General features: G+C 42.9%; 1 protein-coding gene across 1 annotated transcript in view; it reads right to left on the reverse strand.

The window, feature by feature from the left end:
* qrsl1 (glutaminyl-tRNA amidotransferase subunit QRSL1) overlaps positions 1–24,993 on the reverse strand; it is a 50,428-nt gene that overhangs the window by 15,096 nt on the left and 10,339 nt on the right. The window contains exons 4-7 of the mRNA XM_048531807.2: positions 14,566–14,662; positions 12,929–13,099; positions 4,138–4,313; positions 419–531 (exon numbers count right to left, since the gene is read on the reverse strand). Of these exons, the coding sequence (XP_048387764.2) occupies positions 419–531; positions 4,138–4,313; positions 12,929–13,099; positions 14,566–14,662 (557 nt within the window). The remainder of the gene's footprint in view (positions 1–418; positions 532–4,137; positions 4,314–12,928; positions 13,100–14,565; positions 14,663–24,993) is intronic.

Below are 24,993 nucleotides of genomic sequence, written 5' to 3' on the forward strand. Positions count from 1 at the left end.
TAGTTGGGGGTTATGTTGTGCTTTACATCTCATGTTTGCAACACAAATATGCCACAACTAAATGACCAAGGTAAGTAAAGTTTAAAAACTACTACAGTGTCCTCCTTTGATCAGAATAATTCAGAAGAGCACAAAGTGTGTTATAAAACTAGATCACACCTTTCAAAATTCAGTTGCTTTTACACGTTACCTTACAATAGATTTCCCAAAGGAGACAGAAAGAACTGCAGATGCTGGAGTCAGTGTCAATAGAGTGTGGAGCTAGAGAAACACAACAGGTCAGGCGTCAGAGACACAGGAGAATTAGATCTCTGAAACATCAACTCTCCTGCTCCTTTGATGCTGCATGACCTGCTGTGTTTCTCCAGCTCCATACTACATTGACATAGGTTTACCAAAGCTTAATTATAGGCCTCACCTTTGGAATCCCCACACACAGATTTCTTACATCTATCTCATCAGGTAACTCAAAGGGTTCGAAGGGATCCTGAATTGTGGTTGAGTCCTTTGGATCATGCCCAGCAAGTGTACCTAATCAAGAATTAGAGTAAAATTACTAAAACTGTAGCCCAAAATTAAAAGCCACATAATGTACAGAACAACACAGGGAATGGCACAGTCGGCACAATGGGCATTGAAAGGTTTGTCCTGGAAACTATATTCCTAAATTTTTTTTTAAGTTGTCTAAACCACCCCCCTCCTCATTCTTTTGGTTGTACTTTCTATTTTTCCACTTTCATTTCCATCTGATACAGAATGGAGAAAGGTTCTTGCCCCTCTGCAACACTACTTTAATGGTGTCTATCACAGAGGCGAGAAGTTGGTTTTAGTTTCCATGTTTATGAAGGGAGATGGACAGTGTTCTTGTTCAATGCCAATTTTTGGAGGACAAGCTTGAACCTAATGTGAAAACATGATTGTTCTATAAAATGGATATGAAAGTGGAAATTATCAAGAATTCCAATTCAAGAGAACACAGAGTGGTGGAATGGCTACAGTAGAGGAAATGCAATAGAGAAAAACGTGAGCTAATATACTTGGGCAACTAGACTGTGAAACTAAAGGATGTTACTGCAAAGCAGGCGTAGGGAGAGATTGAGAAACCTGGGACCTTGTGCTTTTATAAATCTGTGGAGATGATGGGACAGGCTGTGAAAGCAATTAACAAAGCTCGTGAGGACACAGTCGTAAGAACTAAAGGTACAGTACAGAAGCCAGGAAGTTTTGCTGACAGTGAAAAAAAACATGCCCGAACAGTTCACCAAACTGTTGTTCAAAATACAGGTAAATATAAGCATATAAATTGAAGTATTTACAAGGAACTGTCCCTCTAATAAGGAGTTGTTTTGCCCAAACTGGATGGTGATAGATTCACTGCTGAGTTGGTGGATGCAGCAACAGCATGCCAAAGGAGAGCTGGGTTTGGGAATGGTTAAGATATACTGGCATCAGGACCATCCACAGAAGTTTCACTAGGGTATATTCACTAGGTGACCCAAGGTATAGAGGGACAGGAAGAAAAAGTGAGGTAATCTTAATGAAATATACAAAATTCTTGGGACACTTGATAATTTAGATGTGGAAAAATCATTTCCCCTTGTTGGACAGCCTAGGAGCAGCGGGCATAATCTCAAAATAAGGGTTTGCATATTTAAAACAGAATTGAGAAGGAATTTTTTTCTCTCATAAGGTAGTGAATTTGTGGCAGTCTTTACCGCAGAGGGCTGTTGAGACCAGGTTGTTAATTAGATTCAAGGCTGTGGCAGATCTTTTACAAATAAGGAAATTCAAGGTTATTGGGAAAAGGCAGGGAAGTAGATATGAAGATTATCAGATCAGCCATAGTCTCATCGAATGGAGGAACAAACTTGCTGGGCTGAATGGCCTGCTTCTGCAACCAAACAGGTGGACAAGTCAGGGGCTGAGCCAGAGCAACTGAATAAAGGGATGGGTGAGTGAATAGGTAGGGGAGTGTGCAGGTGGGAATGAATTGAACGGAGAAGCCACATGCTTTTGGCCCCAATTTTGGGTGAATTCTTACTAGTAATGGGATAATGCTAGAATTAATCCTAGGGAATGAGGGCAAACAAAGTGAAGTTTCAATGGGTGATCATTTTGGGGATGGTGACCATAACTCTAAGTTTCAAAGTCATAATGGAAATGGATCAGAATAGTGCAGAAATTAAGTGTTTAAATTGGCGGATGGCCAATTTCAATATTATCAGGATCAGCAAAGTATAGACTGACAGCAGCTACTTGTCGACTAAGTCTATGTTTGGAAAGTGGAAGTCTTTTAGAAGTAGTAGAGTGAGAATTCAGAGCCGGCATGTTCCTTGAAGAATGAAAGGCAAGGGCATTAAGAGCTGGATGTCAAGGGATATTGAGAGTTTGATAAAGAAACTGAAGGAAACGTATGTCAGGTACAGAACAATAAAAATAGGGGAGTACCTTCAAAAGTATAGAGAGTATAGGAGGTTGCTTTATAAAGAGATTAGGAGGGCAAAGAGGGGCCACAAATTATCTTTGGCTGATGGGATCAAGGAAAAACCAAGGTTTTTTTTAAAAAAGAACAGTAAAAATAACAGGGTTACCAGGGAAAGGGTGAGACCTATTACAACTAAAGAGGCAACTTTGGGGGGGGTCAGTGACTGAAAGTGTGGTCTAAAATGAATACTTCTCAGATTCATAGATTCTCTACAACGCAGATAGAAGTCATTTGGCCCACTGAATCTGCAACAACCCTCTGAACAGCATCCCATCTTCTCTCTGTAACTCTACATTTCCCATTGCTAATCCACATCATCAGTACATCCCTGGACACTGCGGGCCAACTTAGAACAGACAATCTAGCTAACTTGCACATCTTTGGACTGTGGAAAGAAATAGGAGCACCTAGAGGAAGCCTGTGCAGACAGGGGGCAACCTTGAAAACTCAACACAGTCACCCAAGCCTGAAACTGGACCCAGGCCCCTGAAGCTATAAGACAGCAGTGCTAACCACGGAGGCCACCATGCCACCCATACAATTATGTATGTGGTCCTGAACAGTCACTTATTGGCAGGAAAATAAAAGATTAATTTTCAAAAAAAAAATTTAGACCTTGGAATGTTCTGTCTGATATGTGCTAAAATGGTTATGTGGGTAGATTCGAGAAGTTGAGGTTGGTTGGAGTAAGTATGTTCGATGCATTTTAAAATCGTAAGTTTAGATAGAGTAAATGAAGAACCAATCCTTCTATTGACTGAACAGCAATGGTTTAAGGGATTGGCAAAAAATAAGCAGCATCATGGAGAATGTTTTTAAGCAATGAGTGGCAAGGATTTGACTCATTCTGTGGTTACTTTCAAAGGAATTGTATAATTAATTGAAAGGGAAAAATGATGACAAAGGGTAGGGGAATAGGATCAACTGGATTGCTTTTCAAAAATGCTGCTATGGTTTCAATGGGATCCTTTCGTGAAGCACTATTATCTGGCTCTAATTTGTCCTGGCTGAGATGGTGATCAATAAACTAGCATTCAGTGGTTAACCCATATCTCACATATTACAGAAAGAGCTACATGGAATCAGATGAATGAGGACTGGCCATCTGACTCAACATTCCTGTAAAAAGGTAAAGAAAATTTGAGAAGTCAGCAGATGCTCAACATGCCAGTAACCTCCTAACTAAATAACACGGGCCCTACAGGCAGGAAAGTGGTCTCTACAGTCATCTGACAGCTTTCGCTTCAGTGCAGATGTTCCATTATTCTGAGGAAGGGTCACAACCCGAGATGGTAACTCTGGTTTCTCTCCACTGATGCTGTCAAACCTGCTGAGCTTCTAAAGCAATTTCTGTTTTTGTCTTCATTATTCATGACTAGAAGTTTTCTGATCTCTGAGTACTAGGGATATGGACAGCAGGTAAGAAAACGAAGTAGAAACAAAAGACCGGCCATGATTGTACTGAATGGCAGAACAGGCCTGATGGCTTGTGTGTATTCCTGCTACTTTTTCTTACTTTGTGCTAAGTTACCAGAAGTGAATTAATTTTTTCATATATAGCTCATCATTAAGAGCTCTTGACTCTCTAACACTCAGTTTCAAGATATGCAAGAAGCACAAATACAGAGATACTTTAATGAACAATAACCTACCTAGTACTGTGCTTACATCATCTACACACCTGGTCATAATGCCAGGAACATCCATAGAGTTGACCAATGGAATGAGACCATGACGAGACAGTAAACCATAGGAACTCTTGAAACCTACAATACCACAGTGGGCTGCAGGATTGCGTGTGGAGCCACCGGTGTCTGAACCTAACGAACTGGGAGAAATGTTGTACGATTAGTGTTGTGTGCCCCACATGTTCTCCTTCAACTGCATGAATGTCAAATTATCTCTTTCACTGGAAATTAAGGAATTTGTCATAAAGAATGGAATAAAACAAGCAAATAGAGAAGAAACAAAAGTTGAAGCATGATAAGACTGAACATAAGTTCTGGGAAATGAGCAATACGGAAACAGATGTAATAAAGAAGATTCATCTGAAACAAGATTCAATTTGTACAAATGCCATAGATTGTGAGCCAGAAACCCAATAAAAAGGCTTCTCAATGATTCAGAGTTGGGGATAGTGATGCTTGCTGATTTTCACAGGTATGGTTAAATAGGTTGTTTAGTCAACATATGTGCTTCATCAATAGTACACAAGACCAGTGTGCATGTGAAGACACCACTGGTAGTATTTCTCCAGGGTTTTGAGGTCCCTACTGTAGGTCACCCAAGTCTCAAAAGTAGATATTTTATTTTGTGGGCCAATTACATTAGAATGCACCTAAACATTCACCAACACCATTGGCATGGAACAGCCAAAAATGCTTGGTTACAAGGAAAGACAAAGAATCAAAATCCATGAAGCAAGATTGTTCATGTGCTATTATGGAGTGATGATACTCGAAGATGAAAGGTCGGATTAATATCACAGAGGTCAACCTTTGGCTGTCTTATCTAAGAGATTTACATGAACTGAAGAGAGTCAGTTCATGCATGAAAGATATGCAATGAGTTAAATACCCATTCTTATTTTTCATACTATGTTGCATCCTTCAAAGTAATCTGTCACCTGCAAGCAAGGAGTCAGGCTTTGCCAAGTGCTGAACAAAAAAACCTTCCATATTGAGCATAGGAGACTATAATTTTGACCCTTTGTGATCAAGTGCTCCTTGCTCAACACCAGAACTATTTTCCCAAGATCTTTAATATCTTTTCTTCTTCAGGTTGTTGACCTGGATTTTGTGACAGAGTTGAAAGTAAAATTATCAATGCTCACAATCATTCCTCCACCAAAACTGACAGAAACTTCCAGAGTTTGCACATGGCAGTCAAAAAACTGTTGCACATGATTCTACGCTTCTCCTTAAAACCTCCTTTGAAACCTCCATAGACTGCAATCAGTTAGAGATGACTGGACTGATGTGAACTTCTGCTCCTTGTAATTTTGCCTTTAAAAATCCCTGTAAAAGCTACGCTTTGTGTGTGAGGCACTATCTGCTTTTGATTTCTAAAGTTCTGAAGAACCTCTCTGACCTCTGAAATCTAATTTTATACTTCACATTTTTCTATTTTGTTAAAATGTTCCAAATTCAGTCATTAAAACTGGAATTCAGCTTCTATCTCAGACCCAGATGTGTATCTCATGCTCACAGAAAGTAAATGAGTACATGTTACAAATTGGTTTATTGTCAGAGCATCATGAGACGTGGGTGCTCGTGGCAAGGCTACACGTATTACAAAAACCTACGTTGGGAGTCCATCGCTTTTCCGTGGTCTGGAGTCACTCGGAGTAGGGAAGGTGGAGTGTCTTCCCAAAGAACACTAGAAGGGCAGTTTTTTTTTGCAACTTTAACGGTCTTCATTACTGATAGTAGCACTTATTCCAGATTTAATTAACTGAATTTAAAATTCCGCAGTTGCTGTGATGGGATTTGAATTCTCTGGATTATTAGCTCTGTAACATGCACACTAAGATGCCATACAGCACATGATTGGGTGTTTACCCTGTTAGATGACATCAGCATTGCTGGTGCCTCAAGATCCCCTTTACTTGGCACCACATTCGTATTAACATCAAGAATGGTGAAACCCACGTTGTATCTTTATGGGCTATTTTCTTTGAAGCGAGGAGTGGGAGCTGTCATTTCACCACAGACTGCAAATTCTAGGTCATTATCTAATTTCCTCTTAGTCACTGCCATTAAGTGAGCTTCAATAGTCACTCGAGTAAGAAATTCCAGATTCTAATGCTCCTCATAAATCTTTCACTTCAACTCTCAACAATTTTTTGAGTTTATTATTAAATATCTGTTTCACCATCTCTGCTCTAGTGAATATAGCCTTTACCAATGAGTCCCCGCATATAACATCTCACCCATACATTTTACGAAAATGGAATTTTTACATTGTTGCACCAGTTTGTTGCAATGACAGGGGAGCAGGAAACAGGATCATGGGTCTTTAGATCCTTATTTATCATAATTTTAAATCATTGTAAATTGGATCACCAAGAATAAAAGAAACATTCATCCAACTGCCAAACAGTTGACTAGATAGAAGAAAAACTTCCTAAACAACACTAATGAATGGTTATAATTTTACTGAGTGAAGGACAATTAACAACGATCCACTTCTACGGAAATTCATAAAGACAAGTACAAGCACTCCTAGAGCCTACAGATTGACTTATTGGTGCTGGTAGCAACACAACAAAAAAACGTTGGCACGATAAATACAGATTTCAGTTTTAACAAAGCATAATTTAACTTGTTTTACTACAAAAGACAGAAATATATTTTCTTTTTGGTTGGCAACAGTATTCATTTTCTCCTTTTTAAGCAACTCCTTGAGATGACCATGATTTCTTTCCACTCTGGAGATGTGGGTCCGGAGGTGATTAAATAGCCCAATGTTAGAGCTGCAATACCTGCCATGGGTAGGCCAGGGGTGCCTGCAGGAGAGCATTGGTTGGATCATCTTGTTTTCATACGCTACTCTACCTGTGCTTCTATCTATCCTGGTGGGAAATACTTGAACAATTCATACCTTTGTGGCTACTGCTTCTCCAGTTTGGAGGACCTTGGTCTAGCAATTCCCACAAGTCAGTGGGGATAGTGCATATTTTCATGGAGGTTTTAAGGACAATCATATCCTGCTGCTAACTGCTTGCTGTGACATAGCTTGAGTGAAGCTTGCTCTCTGTGTGGATGAGGAAAAGGGCCACAGGGAGGATGAGCCAACTGACTGCTGCATTGTGGCGTGGGAGGCCATTCAAGGAGGAGGCGGGGAGGAATGTCAAGTGATAGTGGTAGGGGATTCTATAATTAGGGGGATAGATAGTATTCTTCGTAAGCAGAACCGAAAGTCCCACATGCGCAGTGCCAGGGTAAGGGATACTCTGACCAGCTGAAAGGATATTCAAGAGGGAGGGGGAAGGATCCAGTTGTTATGGTCCATGTGAGAACAAACAACATAGGCAAGACTAGGAAAGATGACCTGTTCGGGGATTATCAGGAGTTAGGAACCAAATTAAAGAACAGGTGCTCAAGGGCTATCATCTCCGGATCACTATCCGTGCCAAGTGCAAATTGGCATAGGGACACGAGAATAAGGGAAGTAAACATGAGGCTAAAAGAGTGGTGTGGAAAAGAGGGGTTCTTTTTCATGGGACACTGGCATCATTATTGGAACAGGAGGGATCTGTACTGCTGGGACGGTCTCCAGCTGAACCGAGCTGGGACCAATGTTCTAGCGAAAAGGATAAATAGGCTGGTCAACAGCACTTTGAACTAGAAATAGGAGAGGGGTGGGGGGAGGGGGTAAAACTTCCCTCAATGGGGAACAAAGCAGCAGGTTAACATCTGTAGGGATGGATTCAACTGCGTGGAAGAAATAAGAAAGAAATGACAAGAAAGGAGAACTCAGGAGAGGTTATTAAAGTCTCCAGCACAGACACAAATAGGACAGCATGTTTGGAAACGGTTAGGAATCAAACTTCCAGCACACTGGTCAAATGAATGACAATGAGAAGAGGGTCAGCCAATACAGGACTGAAGGTGTTATATCTGAATGCACACAATATAAGAAATAAGGCAAATGAGCTTGTGGTGCAGATCAAAATTGGCAGGTATGACATGGCTGCAAGGGGACCAGAATTGGGAGCTGTATATCCAAAGATACAGATTAGATTAGATTAGATTCCCTACAGTGTGGAAACAGGCCCTTAGGCCCAACAAATCCACACCACCCCTTGAAGCATCCCACCCTGACCCATTCCCCCCCCATAACCCACACACCCCTGAACACTACGGGCAATTTAGCATGGCCAATCCACCTAGCCTGCACATTTTTGGACTGCGGGAGGAAAGTGGACCACCCGGAGGAAACCCATGCAGACACCGGGAGAACGTGCAAACTCTGCACAGACAGTCGCCCGAGGCTGGAATCGAACCCGGGTCCCTGGTGCTGCGAGGCTGCAGTGCTAACCACTGAGCCACCGAGCCGCCCTCATCAAAAAGATAGGATGGGGTTGCCCTATTAATAAGAAATGAAACTAAATCAGGAGTAAGAAACAAAGTAGGGCCAGATGGTGTAGAATCTGTGTGGGTACAACTGAGGAACCACAAAGGTTAAAAAAAAAACAATGCTGAAGTTATGTACAGGCTTCCCAACAGTAGTCAGGAGCTGGATCACAAGATGTACCAGGAAACAGAAAAGTTATTTAAATGGGGCAAAATTACAGCGATCATGGGGGATTTCAATATGTAGGTGGACTGGAAAAAAAATCAGGTTGGTAGTGGATTGCAAGGAAAGAAATTTGTGGAATGTCTACGAGATGGCTTTTTGGAGCAGCTGTGGCGGATCCCACTAAGGAGCAGGCTATACTGGATTTAGTGTTGTACAATGAGGCAGACTTGATATGGGAGCTGAAAGTCAAGGAACCCTTAGTAGGCAGTGATTATAACATGATTGAACTTACTTCGAAGTTTGAGAGGGAGAAGATATTACAGCTGAATAAAGACAACTACAGAGGCATGAGGTGGGAGATGGGCAGGATTGAGAGAGAGGAACATAGCCAGAAAGACAGTGGAACAGCATGGGCAGGAGTTTCTGGACGCAATTCAAGAGACACAGCAAAAATTCATCCCGGGAAAAAAAAATACTAAAAGGGAGGACGAGACAACCATAGCTGACAAGGGAAGTCAGGGACAGCATAAAAGGAAAAAAGAGAAAGCATGCAATGCGGCAAAAGGCAGTGGGAAGCCAGAGGATTGGGAAGCTTACAAAGACCAACAGAGGGCAACAAAAAAAAATACGGAGGGAGAAGATTAAACATGAAGGTAAACGAGCCAGTAACATAAAGGAAGACCATAAGAGTTTCTTTACTTATATGAAGGGCAATGAAAAGAGGCAAAAGTGGACATTGGACAACTGGAAAATAACACTGGAGAGATAGTAGTAGAAAAAAGGAAATTGCTGAAGAACTGATAATTATTTCATGTCAGTCTTCGCAGTGGAAGTCACGAGTAATATCCCAAAAATTCAAAAGAGACGGGGGCAGACCTGAGCATGGCGCACATTACAAAGGAGAAGGTGATAGAAAAACTGAATGGCTAGAAAGTGGGTAAATGACCTGGACCAGGTGGACTACACCCCAGAGATCTGAACAAGATAGCTGAAGAGACAGAGGAGGGGTTAGTGGTGATCTTACAGGAATTACTAGAGTCAAGGAGGGTCAGAAAGGACCAGAAAAATTGCTAACATGACACCGTTGTTTAAAAATGGAGTAAAAGCAAAAGATAGAAAACTACAGGGTGATTAGCTTAACCTCGGTCAAGGGTAAGATTTGGGAGTCCATTGTGAAGGATGAGATTTCTCAATACTTGGAAATGCATTGTAAAATAGGGCAAATACAGCATGACTTCATCAAGTGGAGCTCATACCTGACAAATTTGCTAGAATTCTTTGAGGAAGTGACGAGCAGGGTAGACCAAGGACAGCCAATGGATGTTATTGACCTGGGCTTCAACAAGGCCTTTGACAAGGTGCTGCACATGATGCTGCTGAGTAAGATAAGGGCCCATGGTGGTATAGGCAAGGTGCTAGCATGGATAGGAGATTGGATCTCTGGCAGAAAGCAGAGAGTGGGGATTAAAGGGTCTTTCTCAGCATGGCAGCTGGTGACAAGTGGTGTTCCACAAGGGTCAGTGCTGGAACCACAACTTTTCACTTTATACATTAATGATCTTGATGATGGAAGTGAGGGCATTCTGGCTAAGTTTGTAGATGATACAATGATAAGTAGATGGACAGGTAGTATTGAGGAGGTGGGGAGGCTGCAGAAGGATTTGGACAGGTTAGGAGTGTAGGCAAAGAAGTGGCAGAAGGAGTGCAATGTGGGAAAGTAAGAGGTCATGCACTTTGGTCAGAAGAATAAAGGCATGGAGTATTCTCTAAATTGGCTGAAAATTCAGAAATCTGAAGTGGAGTGTGTTGGGAGTTCTAGTCCAGGATTTTCTCAAGGTAAACTTGCAGGTTGAGTCAGTAGTTAGGGAGGCAAATGCAATGTCGGCATTTTTTTTTGAGAGGACTTGATTATTAAGGCAGGGATGTACACATGAGGGTCTGGTCAGGCCACATTTAGAATGTTGTACAGAGTTTTGGGCCCATATCTCAGGAAGGATATACTGGCCCTTGAGCGGGTTCAGAGGAGGTTCATGAGAAAGGTTCCAGGAATGAAAAGCTTAACACAGGAGGAACTTTTAAGGACTCTGGGTCTATACCTGATGAAGTGTGGAATGATGAGGGGGGATCTAATTGAAACTTACAGAATACCGAATGGCCTGAACAGAGTGGATTTTGGAAGACATTTGCACTGGTAGGATAGACTAAGGCTGTGCCTTCAGGTTCTCGAGTAAAAGGAAGCCCTTTTAGATGGGAGAGAAGGAGAAACGCCTCCAGCTCGAGAGTGCTGAATCTATGGAATTCACGGCCACAGAAGGCTGTGCAGGCCACGTCATTGAGTACATTTAAGACAGCAATAGAAAGATTCTTGACTGTCAAAGGGATCAAGGGTTACAGGGGGAAAATGGGAGAATGTGGTTGACTAACGTATCAGCCATGATTGAAAGTGGAGCAGGCTCGATGGGCTGAATAGCCCAATTCCTGCTCCTATGTCTTGTCTTATGAATACCTTGTTTTGGAATTCTTGTGTTGGACATACAGATGCTGAGGTCTGACCAATACAGCAGTAACCAGAGCCTTAATGCTAGAAACATTGGCCTGAGACTGACTGACACTGAAGTGGCGATCCTGCCAGAGGAGTTTCTGGATTTGACAAAAGCATTGCTGGTGATATTTGTCACTGAGGGTAAAAATTCAATGTGTTGGGGATCCTGGGCTATGATAGCTCTGTGATGTCCAGATCTGTTTTTGCTGGGGCTGTCCATGAGCTCCTTGATGTTCCAGGCCACAAACCTTATAAGGACAAAGATGTGTGTGTTTTCAATATTTTAACATGGGGTGGCTGTTGCACACTAACTACAACACTATTTGGTTACTGACTTGCTCTGGTCTTGTGAAATTACAACTGCAGGGACACAGAAGGCTGGCAGCCAGCATCCTGTTATTACACTGCAAATCTTATGTATATTTAATATTCTTGAAATATTCTCTCGAGCCTGTGAATGCTACTGTTCCAAAATGTACAACTGCGTTACATCAGTGGACTCCTTATAAACTTGCAAGGAGGCTGCAAATATGCACATGAGACATATCATTTTAGCGAGTGTGAATGCATAACAGTATTCTAGGCCCAAATAACTTTAACTCACTGATATTCAGCTCTGTTCACAACTTGTCAGATAATGGAGTAGTACACGTCTGCATGTAACAAGGTCGGGGTAATTTAAGGACTCAGGTACACAAGTGGTAAATAAAATCTGTCACTCAAATCAGGCATTGACTATTTCAACAAAACAGCCAAACCACCTGCCTTTGAGCTTAACAGAATTGCCATCACTCAGATATCACAATTGACATTTGGGCAGTACAAGTAACCGGACACTGAAGAAGACCAGTCACTTGGATACTGTGGCAACAAGAGCAGGTCAATGACTGTGACAATTGGTTCAACTCTTCACTCCCAAAGTCCTGGAAGCCCAAGGCAAGAGCCTGCTGGAATGCTCTCTATTGCCTGGATGGCTACAGCTGAAATAACTATCCTGGCCCCATCCAGGACAAAAAAAATCTGCTCAATTAGCAGCCTTGCTGACACTTGCTGTAATATCCAGTCTCCCTAATAATAGAACACGGTGCCTTAAGTGTCATCACAGAGGAAACAATGCAACCCAAAGCTTCTTCACAATGATTGGCTAAACCCGCGGCATTGCCCACATAAAAGGACAATGGTTGCAGAAGCATGGAAACACCAGCACTTCAACATTCCCCTCAAATCATTTGCCACCCTGGCCTGGATATTTATTGGTATTCCTTCATTGTCATGAAACCCCTAAAACAGCACTGTGGGATCACGTTCATTATTTATTTGCAGCATCTGAAGAAGAAAAAAAAAGGCCATCTCCACATTCTTGCCACGGGGGCGGGGGTTGGAAATGGTGATGTTACCACTGTCCTTCACAAATTACTTTCTTTAAATGCTGCCGGTAATACTGATAACTAAAATGGAGTGTTTAAGCAATGCTCTTGCATGTGAAAGCAAAGTGACAACAGGAACAGCCTCAACTACTAGCTCATTCCTTTTAGAAGTTTGATTTTAATTTTCTTATAAGCACATCATTTCTTAGAATCTTCAGTTTGAAATTATTAAATAGTTTTTAAAAATCCAAATATGGGGATTGGGGAAAAGAAAAATATTGGCATACTCACGCAAAACATGTCTGTGAAGCCACTGCGACTGCACTACCTCCAGAACTACCGCCTGCTATCACCCAATTGGAATCTTCCAGCTTTTGGTCGTGAATAAGTCGCTCTCTGTACTGTTCGGAATATCCCCAAGGATTTTGCACTGGTCCAAATATGCTATCAATACTCCCACTCCTAGGGAATTAAAATGTTAAGCTGTGACATTGTGGGAACAGTGATTCATCCATTTCCCACTTTTGGACTAAAGGCTGACATCAGAGGCCTCGTTACATTCGACAACCTGTCATCTCAAAACTGTGAGAAACACCGAGAGATTACAGGAAACTATGTTTGGTTACAGCAATGCAATGTTTTTAAACGTGGCTGGTCATATCATCACCTACAGAACATTAAAGCAGATCACAGCATCACAACAGTTAGCAGATATTAGGTGAAATTTGAAGAGCAAAAAATATAATGGTTATGTGAAACTCAGCAAAAATGAGACTAAAATAGATTGATCAGTAGCGAAAATAGTGCATCTACAAAAGGTTATGCCAACAATTCTGAGATTCTAAAACCTTACTGAGAAAGACCGAATATTCCAAATATGGATAATTTGTACTGTGTGCTTAAAAGTAACATTATATAAATCTTCAAGTAAGAGTTAAGAAAACCATAAAAAAAGGAACAGAAATTCACCATATGGCCTCTCGAATCTTCTTCACTTTTCAGGATTGTTCTTCCAACTAAATTTCACTTTCCTCCCCACCCCCCAGTTCCTTGAGAGATCACAGAATCACAGAATTGTTAGAATATTGGCCTATGGTGTCTGTGCTGGCTCTCTGAAAGAGCAATGTCACTGGTGCCACTCTCTGGTCTTCTCCCAATAACCCTGCATGTTCTTCCTTTTCAAATGGCTGTCTGATTACCTTTTGAACCAGTCTCCATTATACTTTCAGGTAGTTCATTCCAGATCTAAACTACTCAGAACTTGGAAAAAGTTGTTACTCATATCATTTTTGCCTTCTTTACTAATTACTTTAAAAGCAGTGCTCTCTTGATCCTTTCACAAGTGAAAATATTTATTCCCTAGCTCCTCTGCCCACATAACTCATAACTGAATAAACTAAACCAGATCTCTTCTCAGCCTCTGCTTCTCCAAGGAAAACAGTCCCAGCTTCTCCATCTGTTGTCATATCTATAAATCCTCATGTTGGAAACCATTCTCATGAAGTTCTTCTACACACTCTCTAATACCTTCAAGTCTTTCCTAAAGTATGGTACTCAGAACTTGATGCAATATTCCAGATGAGGCTGAATACTAATTATATTAATCTTATATTAACTTACCTTATATTAATTCAACATAATTTCCATTGTTAAAGCCCAGAATGCTGTCTGCTTTATTAGCCTTTGCTACTACCTTTAATGACTGATACACATGTACACCCATGTCCTGCTCTTCCAGCACCTTTTGAGTTATAACCTTCACTTTAAATTGTCTTTCCGTGAGCATCAAAAATCTCTTTATTCCAGTCTCAATACACTGAACAATGGGGGATCCACAACCTGGAGCAGAGAAATTTCACCATACCTCAGTCCTAAAAAACGTATTGCCAATACGTGCATTAGATGACTTGAGGTTAGCATGTTCTTACCCCATTGCAAATTCATCAAGATTTGTTTTTCCCATAAGAACAGCACCTTGATCCAGTAACCTCTGGACAACTGTGGCGTTAAAAGGTGGAATGTAGCCTGCAAGCAATACAGTAACCTTATTAGATACACTGCGGGGTCAATGACAAAGCATAATTAGAGAGTGAAACTGCTGAGTCAAATTATTTTCAAATTAAAATCATTTGTCATCATAGTTAATTTACCTTGTGTCTCGCCAGTGTGAACGCTGCTCTGAATGTTGTATTTGATCAGTACTTGGGCAAAATTTACACCCAAAATTTAAAACCATCATATTGAAAATTTAAATCAATGTGTGGAAAGAAAATAAAGTTTAGATACTTCAGTTAGTGGAATTGCTTCAGTGGAGTGACTAGAAGAGAGGACGGTCCGCTTGGTGACGTTGTTCAACAAGTGTCAAACAAGCTGAACAGCGCAATGCTATTAAACCAGTTATATCTGATGGACTAGCTTGTCTCAAGGAATAGCTTTTCATATAAAACATGTTTCTTAGGTAAGAATTTTGGAAGATTACTTGCAAACATAAGGGTATAATCAATCAATCAGTCTTTTTTTGTGCCAGGAACAGGTTTAGAAAAATTTTAAATTTCTATATTTTTCCAAATAACATTAACTCTACAAAAAATAACATTTTTCATGAGTAAAGTAATTATGGCAATGATTGAAAAATGAAATAAATTACTAGATTCTGCAAATATTGAATATTTTAACTACAAGAAGAGACTGTCAGCTAACAAAATGGAATTCAAAAGTAGTCTATAGGCACCATTTAAAGGATACTAAGACGTGGAACAGGTCCTATTGGGGATCAAAAAAGGGGCCATGCATGGAGGTAGAGGATACACCGGAGGTGCTGAATAAATCATTTAGACCGGTCTTTACCCAGGGTCGGAATACTGGAGTCAGTGACAAAAGACATTGCGGAGATACTGAATATCTCCAGATTTAGGGTAAATGACAAAAGAACCATTAGTGTCAGAAGGAAAAGCTGTTACATAATGTGTTATTACAGTCTGGAATACACAGTTCGAGAGTGTGGTGGAGGCAGTTGCGATAATGGTTTTACAAAGAGAATTTGATCAGTAGCTGCTTGGAAAAAAAGTCTGCAGGGCCACAAGCAAAGGGATAGGTGAGTGGGACTAACTAAATTGCTCTTGATGAATGAATTAGTGCTCCTCCATATTGAACAACACTTGATGGAAGCACTGGCAAGGACACAAAATGTACTCTGGGCGCGGGATTTCAATGTCCACCACCGAAAGTGGCTCAGCAGCAGTACTACTAATAGCGTTGGTTGGGTCCTGAAGGGCATAGCTGCGAGACTGGCTCGACAGCAGGTGGTGAGGGAGCCAAGAGGAGAAATCATACTAGATTCTCATCCTTCCCAATGTCCTAGCTGCAGATGTATCTGTCCATGACAGAATTGGTAAGAGTGACCACCATACGTTCCTTGTGAGACAAAGTCCCGCCTTCACATTGAGATTCACGTTCACATTGCATCGTGTATATAGAGTCATACAGACTCTGGTTCAACCCATTTACGCCAACCAAGTTTCCCAAACTAGTCTCTCTTGCTTGTATTTGGTCCATACCCCTCTAAACCTTCCCTATTTATGCATCTTTGTAAATATCTTTTAAACGTCGTAACTGTACCTATAAACACCACTTCCTCTGGCAGTTCATGCCACACACAAATCACCCACTGCGTGAAAATGTTGCCCCTCAGGGTCCTTTTAAATCATTCTCCTCTCACCTTAAAAATATGTCCCCTAGTTTTCAACTCACTGACCCTAAGGAAAAGAGCTCAGCAATTCATCTTATCTACACCTTTATGATTTTATGAACCTCTATAAAGTCAGCCCTCAACCGCCTATGCTCCAATGTAAGAAGTCCTAGATTATCCAGCCTCTCTTTATAAGTCAAACCCTCCAGTCCCAGCAACATCCTTGTAAATCTTTTCTGAACCCTCTCCATTTTAATAATATCCTTCCTACATCAAGGTAACCAGAACTGTACACAGTATTCCAAAAGTGGCTTCAATGTCCTGTCAAACCTCAACATAATGTCCCAATTCCTATACTCAATGATCTGAGCAATGAAGGCAAGTGTGCTAAATGCCTTCCCAACCACCCTGCCTGCCTGTGGTATAAACTTCAAAGAACTGTGTACCTGAACCCTAGGTCTCTCCGTCTGACAATAATGTCAAGGGCCTCACCATTAGCTGTATTCATCCTGTCCTTGTTTGTTTCACCAAAATGCAATATCTTGCATTTATCCAAATTAAACTGCATCTGCCACTCCTCAGCCCATTGGCTCGATTGATCAAGATCCCTTTGTAATCTTAGATAACCATAAGACATAGGAGCATAAATTAGGACCTTCAGCCCATCGAGTCTGCACTTCCATTAATGCATAGCTGATGAGTTTCTCAACCCCACTCTCCCTTGATCCTCCTGACAATAAAGAACCTATCTATCTCCATCTTAAACATACTAAATGAGATGGCCTCCACAGCGTTCTGTGGCAGTGAATTCCATAGATTCAACCCTCTGTTATTGAAGAAGTTTCTCCTTACCTCCCAGTTTCCTCTACTGGAAGGCTGTGCCCTCAGGTCCTAGTGTCTCCCGCCAACGGAAATATCTTCCCGGCATTGACTCTGCCCAGTGGATTCAGTGTTCTGTAAGCTTTAGTTAGATCCTAGCTCAGCATTCTAAATTCCATTGGATATAGACCCAGAGTTCTGAAATGTTCCATTCCTGGGACCATTCTCGTGAACCTCCTCCGAACCCGCTCAAGGGCCAGTACATCCTTCTTGAGACATGGCGCCCACAACCGCATATAATACTCCAAATGTGGCCTGGCCAGAGCCTTACAGTGCCTCATACAGCCTCATGTGTACATGTGATAATGGGAACTGCAGATACTGTAGAATCCAAGATAACAAAGTGTGGAGCTGGATGAACACAGCAGGCCAAGCAGCATCTCAGGAGCACAAAAGCTGACGTTTCGGGCGTCTGATGAAGGGTCTAGGCCCGAAATGTCAGCTTTTGTGCACCGGAGATGCTGCTTGGCCTGCTGTGTTCATCCAGCTCCACACTTTGTTCTCATGTGTACATCCCTGCTTTTATAATCAAGTCCTCTCAAAATAAATGCCAATATCGCATTTGCCTCCCTAACTACTGACTCAACCTGCAAGTTTACCTTGAGAGAATCCTGGACTAGAACCCCCAAGGCTCTTTGCACTTCAAATTTCTGAATTTTCACCCAATTTAGAGAATAGTCCATGCCTCTATTCTTCTGACCAAAGTGCATGATGTCACACTTTCCCACATTGCACTCCTTCTGCCACTTCTTTGCCTAACTCTCCTAACCTCTCCAAATCCTCTGCAGCCTCCCCACCTCCTCGATACGACCTGTCCCTCCACCTATCTTTGTGTCGTGTGCAAACCTAGCCAGAATGCCCTCACTGCCATCATCTAGATCATTAATGTATAAAGTGGAAAGTTGTGGTCCCAACACTGACCCTTGTTGGACACCACTTGTCACCAGCTGCTATCCTGAGAAAGACCCTTAAATCCCCACTCTCTGCTTTCGGTCAGACAGTGAATCTCCTATCCATGCTAGCACCTTACCTCTAACACCACGGGCCCTTATCTTACTCAGCAGCCTCCTGTGTGGCACCTTGTCAAAGGCCTTGTTGAAGTCCAGGTTGGTAACATCCATTGGCTCCCCTTGGTCAACCCTGCTCATCACTTGCTCAAAGAATTCTAACAGATTTGTCAGATATGAGCTCCTTTTGATGAAGCCAGGCTGAATTTGCCCTATTTTACAATGCACTTCCCTGTATTCAGTAATCTCATCCTTCACAATGGACTCCAAAATTTTATCCATGACCAAGGTTAGGCTAATCAGCCTGTAATTTTCCATCTTTTGCCTTACTCCCTTTCTCATTTTAGCAATTTTCCAGTCTTCTGGGACCCTGGCTGACACAAGCAATTCCTGCAAGATCACCACTAACTCCTCCACTATCTCATTCAGAACTCTGGGATGTAGTTCATCTCGTCCAGGGGAGTTATCCATCTTCAGGCCATTCTGTTTTGCACCCAGCTCCTCCTTGGTGATTGCCACTATACTCAGCTCTGCCCCCAACTCTCTAGAATTTTTGGCATATTACTTGTGCCTTTCACTGTGAAGACTGATGTGAATTCATTATTCAGTTCTCCAGCCATTTCCTTGTACCCCACCACTATCTCTCCAGCTTCATTTTCCAGCAGTCCAATGTCCACTTTTGCCTCTCTTTTGCCTTTTATATATCTAAAGAAACTCTTATTGTCTTCCATTAAGGTTTTGGAGTAGATTTGTAGCTCGGGCTGTGGGTGTTGAGGTTGGCTGGCTCGCCGAGCTGGTTTGTTATTCCAAAGACGTTTCGTTACCGTGCTGGGTAACATCCACAGTGCAGCCTCTGATGAAGCGTCGGTATTTTCTCCTGCCTGGTTTTTTAAACTCTGGGGTCCGTTGTGATGGATTGCCTCACTTCCAGGTTTCCTCTGTAGTGGAATGTATATGGGGGTCGAGTTTAATGTGTTTATTAATAGCCTGCTTTGTGGAGTGCCATGCTCCCAGGAATTCTCATGCCTGTCTCTGCCTGGCCTGTCCCAGGGTCTTGGTGTTGTCCCAGTTGAAGTGGTGGTTCTCCTTGTCCATGTGGACTGAGATGAGTGAGTACTGGTTGTGTCTTTTTGTAGCCAGTTGGTGCTCATGTTCTCTTGTTGTTAGTTTCCTTCCTGTTTGTCTGATGTAGTTTTTCCCCACAGTCTCTGCAGGGGATCTTGTAAATGACATTGGTCCTGTGCAGGGCGGGGAGTGGGTCTTTAGTTCGAGTGGGCACTTTTCGAAGGGTTGATGTGAGTTTCTGTGCCACTCTGATGCCCAATGGTCGTAGAAGTCTTGCGGTGAGGTCTGACATGTTCCTGATGTAGGGCAGTGTGATGACTGCATTCTGGGTCAGGAGATTCTACACGGCCCGACACACTCATCACACTGCCCTACCTCAGGAACATGTCAGAACTCACCGCAAGACTTCTATGACCACTGGGCATCAGAGTGGCACATAGTTACATAGTTGTCTCGTCCTCCCTTCGGTATGGTTATTTTAATCCCTGGGAATGATTTTTTTGCTGTGTCTCCTGAATTACTCCCAGAAATTCCTGCCATTGCTGCTCCACTGTCTTTCCTGCTAGGCTCCTCCCTGTCAATCCAGCCCATCTCACCCCTCATGCCTCTCTAGTTGCCTTTATTCAGCTGTAATACTGTTACCTCTGATTCTGTCTTCTCCCTCTCAAATTACAGAAGAAAACCAAACTTATTATGGCCACTACCTCCTAAGAGTTCCTTCACCTTAAGCTTCCTTATTAAGTCTGCCTCATTGCATAACACTAAATCCAGTATTGCCTGTTCCCTAGCGGACTCCACCATAACCTTCTTCGCTGTTGACTAAACCAATGTTGGTGTTATGCACAAATTTACTAACCGTGGCGGGGTGTGGCGCTATCACCATGCTAAATGTGACAGAGTTTAAATAGTTTAGTACCTTACGATTGGGCATCCCATGAGGCGCTGTGAACAAACAACAGCAGCAGAATTGCACTCAAACAGAATCTACAACCTCTTTGCTTTGCATATCCCCCACCCAACCATTGCTGGCAAGCCAGGTGATTAGCCCGTTGTCAATGGAGAGTGCAGGAGGGCATGCCAGGAGCAGCTTCACGCATACTTAAAAATACTCAAAAACAAGACTACCTGCATGCCAAGCTGCATAAGCAGCAAGTGATAGATAGAGCTAGGAGATCCCATAACCAAAGGATCAGATCTAAACTTTCCAGTCCTGCCACATCCACTCGTGGTAAACAATTAATTAAGTGACCGTAAGAGGAGGCTCCACATATATCCCCATTCTCAATGATCAAAGAGCCCAACACATTAATGTAAAAGATTAGAAGAACAGCAACTCATTTTCCGTTTGGGAACTCTGCAGCCTTCTGGCCTTAATACAGAGATCAACAATTTTAGGGCTTGAGCACCTTTCTCCCTGCTTTTCCCCACCAGCACAAAACAGACCTTGGCTACTACCACATACTACCCATTGTCGGCTACTAATCATTCCCATTAGCAGGAATTTATCCTCCCAGACTGACCTTTAACCGTTCCTTTATCTGTCCAACTGTTTTTCTCTCTCCTCTGATTCTATCACCAACTATCATTTACTCTCCCCTTCTCCCTACCCCTACTCCATCTTTTGTATAAAATCCAACCTTTTCCTAGCTACCATCAAGTCTGAAGGCTCGGTGGACCTGAAAACATTCACTCTGAATTCTCTCCACAGATGCTTCAGACTTGCTACGATTTTCCAGCAATTTCTGTTTTAGTGCAAAAAATAAGACGGAAGCATTTTCAGCAATTTTCAGCCAGAAGTGCCGAATGGATGATCCATCTCGGCCTCCTCCTTGGGTCCCCAGCCTCACATATACCAGTCTTCAGCCAATTCACTCCAAGTGATATCAAGAAACTGTTGGAGGCACTGGACACCGCAAAGTTTATGGGGCCTGACAACATTCAGCAATTGTACTGAAGAACTTGTCACTTCCTTAGCAAAGCTGGTCCTGTACAGTTACTACACTGGCATCTACTAGCAAATGTGGAAAACTGACAAATCCAACCCAGCTGATTACCATCCCATCAGACTACTCTTGATCATCAGTAAAGAGATGCAAAGTGTTGTCAGTGCTATCAAGCAGCACCTACTCAGTTGGGCTCTGTCAAGGCCACAGCTCCTGACCTCATTATAGCCTTGGTTCAAACATGGACAAATTTGAATTTGATGGTGAAAGTAACAGCTCTTGACATTAAGGTCACATTTGATTGAGTATGGCAATGATTCCAGTTTTGTCAGGACTCCATGTGATTCAGGGGCAGACATTCTGCCAACTGGAGTCATGCTGGCACGCAGGAAGATGGTCACGGCTGTTGGAGGTCAGTCATCTCAGTTCCAGCACATTGCTGCAGCAGTTCCTCAGGGCAATATCCTAGAACCAGCCATCTTCAGCTGCTTCATCTACAATGTTCCCTCCACCACATGGTCAGAAGTGGGAATGATCACTAATGGATGCACAATGTTCAGCACCATTCGCAACTCCTCAGATACTGAAGCAGTCCAAACAGAATCTACAACTAGAGCAGTGTGATGAGTGTGTCGGGCCATGTAGAGTTGCCTGACCCAAAATGCAATCATCACACTGCCCTACATCAGGAACATGTCAGAACTCACCACAAGACTACTACGATCACAGGGCATCAAAGTGGCACATAGTTGCTTAGTTGTCTCGTCCTCCCTTTGGTATGGTTTTTTATCCCCGGCGATGAATTTTTGCTGTGTCTCCTGAATTACTCCCAGAAATTCCTGCCATTGCTGTTCCACTGTCTTTCCTGCTAGGCTCCTCCCTGTCAATCCAGCCCATCTCCCCCGCCTCATGCCTCTGTAGTTGCCTTTATTCAGCTGTCAAATGCAATAGAATCTGTACAATATCCAGGCTTGGGCTGACGAGTGGAAATTAACATTTACGCTACACAAATGCCAGCCAATGACCATCTCTTATTAAAGACAATCTAACCACCAGTCCTTGACCTTCAATGGTGTCATTATCACTGAATTCCCCAGTATCAACATCCTGGTAGTTATCATTAGCCAGAAACTCACCCGGGCTCACCATATAAACACAGTGGCCGCAAGGCCAGGCCACAGGCTAGGAATACTAAGGCAAGGAACTCACCTCCTACTTCCCCAAAAACCAACTTACAAGGGACAAGCCAGAAGTGTGATGGAATGCCCACTCATTTCCTGGGTGAGTGCAACTCCAATAACACTTAAGAGGCTTGACACCATCCAGGACAAAGCCCCCTTGACTGGTACCACATCCACAAAAATCTACTCCCTTCGCCACCAAAGCACAGTAACAGCAGTATGTACTATCTACAAAACGCACTGGGAAAATTTACCAAAGACCCTTAGACAATACCTTCCAAACCCATAACCAGATCCAACTAGAAGGAGAGAGCAACTCCATTTTTTGCAGCAGTGGCAGGAGCATGAGGGCGAGGACCAGGGCCTTGCTGGGAGGCAGGTTCTTCACTTCAGCAGGGGTTGAATTGCGCTCCCAAAAGTTGAGTGAACTGATATATTTGGGCAGTGACTAAACCCGAGACACCCGCCCTCCTCCTCTGACCGAAAAAAAAATGCTGGTGTGTTGATAAGGTAAGTGTTCTCCTCTTTCTTTTGTTTAAAATCATGCGCTGGGGAGTAGTGATTTGGTACAAATTTCATTCTTTCATTTCATTTATCTAGTATTTGATATTATAGTAGGACTAAGTTAAACTTAAGAGTAAAAATGGCAGGAGGTTCTAGACCTGTGTTATGCTCCTCTTGCTCAACATGGGAGCTCAGGGACGTGGCTGATGCCCCTGACTCCTACACGTACAAGAAGTGTGTCCAGCTGCTGCTCTTGTTAGACCGCATGACGGCTCTGGAGCTGCAGGTGGACTCACTTTGGAGCATCTGCGATGCTGAAGAAGTAGTGCATAGCACATTCAGCAAATTGGTCACACCGCAGATTAGGATCGCTGAGAGCAAAAGGGAATGGGTGACTAAAAGGCAGAAAAAAAGCTGGAAAGCAGTGCAGGTGTTCCCTGCGGTCATCTCCCTCCAAAACAGGTATACCGTTTTGGATTCTGCTGGGGGAGAGGGTTCACCAGGGGAAGGCAGCAGTAGCCAGGTTCATGGCACCGTGGCTGACTCTGCTGTACTGAAGGGCGGGAAAAAGAGTGGAAGGGCTATAGTCATAGGGGATTTGAATGTAAGGGGAGTACATAGGCAGTTCTGTGGTCGAAAGCAAGACTCCCGAATGGTATGTTGCCTCCTAGGTGCATGGGTCAGGGATGTCTCAGATCGACTGCAGGACATTCTGAAGGGGGAGGGTGAACAGCCAGCTGTTGTGGTGCATGTAGGCACCAATGATATAGGTGAAAAAAAACAGGATGAGGTCCAACAAGCAGAATTTAGGGAATTAGGAGCCAAGTTAAAAAGTCAGACCTCAGAGGTAGTAATCTCAGGATTGCTACCAGTGCCACGTGCTAATCAGAATAGAAAGAATAAGCAGGATAAATGAGTGCCTTGACAGATGGTGCAGGAGGGAGGGGTTCAGATTTTTGGGGCATTGGGACTGGTTCGGGGGGAGTTGGGGCTATTACAAATGGGACAGTCTAAACTGAGGCAGGACTGGGATCAATGTCCGAGGGGCTGCTTTTGCTAACGCTGTTGGGGAGGGTTTAAACTAATGTGGCAGGGGAATCGGAACCAAATGAGGAAGTTAGTAGACAGTAAGGAGGTAGTGACCAAAGCCTGTAAGGAACTAGATCATGAAGTAAGTGTGACTAAGTGGAAGAGTAGGCAGAGAACAGACGATGAACGCAAAGGGACAGGTGATCTGAGGTGCATTTGTTTTAATGCGAGAAGTGTGGTAGATAAGGCAGATGAGCTTAGGGCTTGGATGAGTGCCTGGGAGTATGATGTTATTGCTATTACTGAGACTTGGTTGAGGGAAGGGCAAGATTGGCAACTAGTTGTCCCAGGATACAGATGCTTCAGGCAGGTTAGAGAGGGAGGTAAAAGGTGTGGAGGAGTTGCAGTACTGGTCAAAGAGGATAGCACAGCTGTGTTGAAGGAGGACTCGAGCAGTGAGGCAATACGGGCAGAGCTCAGAAACAGGAAGGGTGCGGTAACAATGTTGGGGCTGTACTACAGGCCTCCCAACAGCATGCGTGAGATAGAGATACAAATATGTAGACAGATTATGGAAAGATGAAGGAGCAACAGGGTGGTGGTGAAGGGAGATTTTAATTTTCCCAACATTGACTGGGATTCACTCAGTGTTAGGAGTTTAGATGGAGCAGAATTTGTAAGGAGCATCCAGAAGGGTTTTCTAGAGCAATATGTAAATAGTCCAACTCAGGAAGAGGCCATACTGGACCTGGTGTTGGGGAATGAGCCTGGCCAGCTGGTTAAAGTTTCAGTAGGGGATTACTTTGGGAATAATGATCACAATTCCCTAACTTTTAATATACTGAGGGACAAAGACGAAAGGAAGAGAGTTGAACTGGGGGAAGGCTAACTGTAGCAAAATTCGGCAGGAGCTGGGAAATGTGGATTGGGAGTAGCTGTTTGAGGATAAATCCACATTTGATATGTAGGTATCTTTTAAAGAGAGGTTGATTAGAGTGCAGGACAGACATGTCCCTGTGACAATGTGGGACAGAAAAGGTAAGATTAGGGAACCATGGGT

The sequence above is a fragment of the Stegostoma tigrinum genome, chromosome 4 (assembly GCF_030684315.1).
Source record: "Stegostoma tigrinum isolate sSteTig4 chromosome 4, sSteTig4.hap1, whole genome shotgun sequence".
NCBI classification, from domain to species: Eukaryota; Metazoa; Chordata; class Chondrichthyes; order Orectolobiformes; family Stegostomatidae; genus Stegostoma; species Stegostoma tigrinum.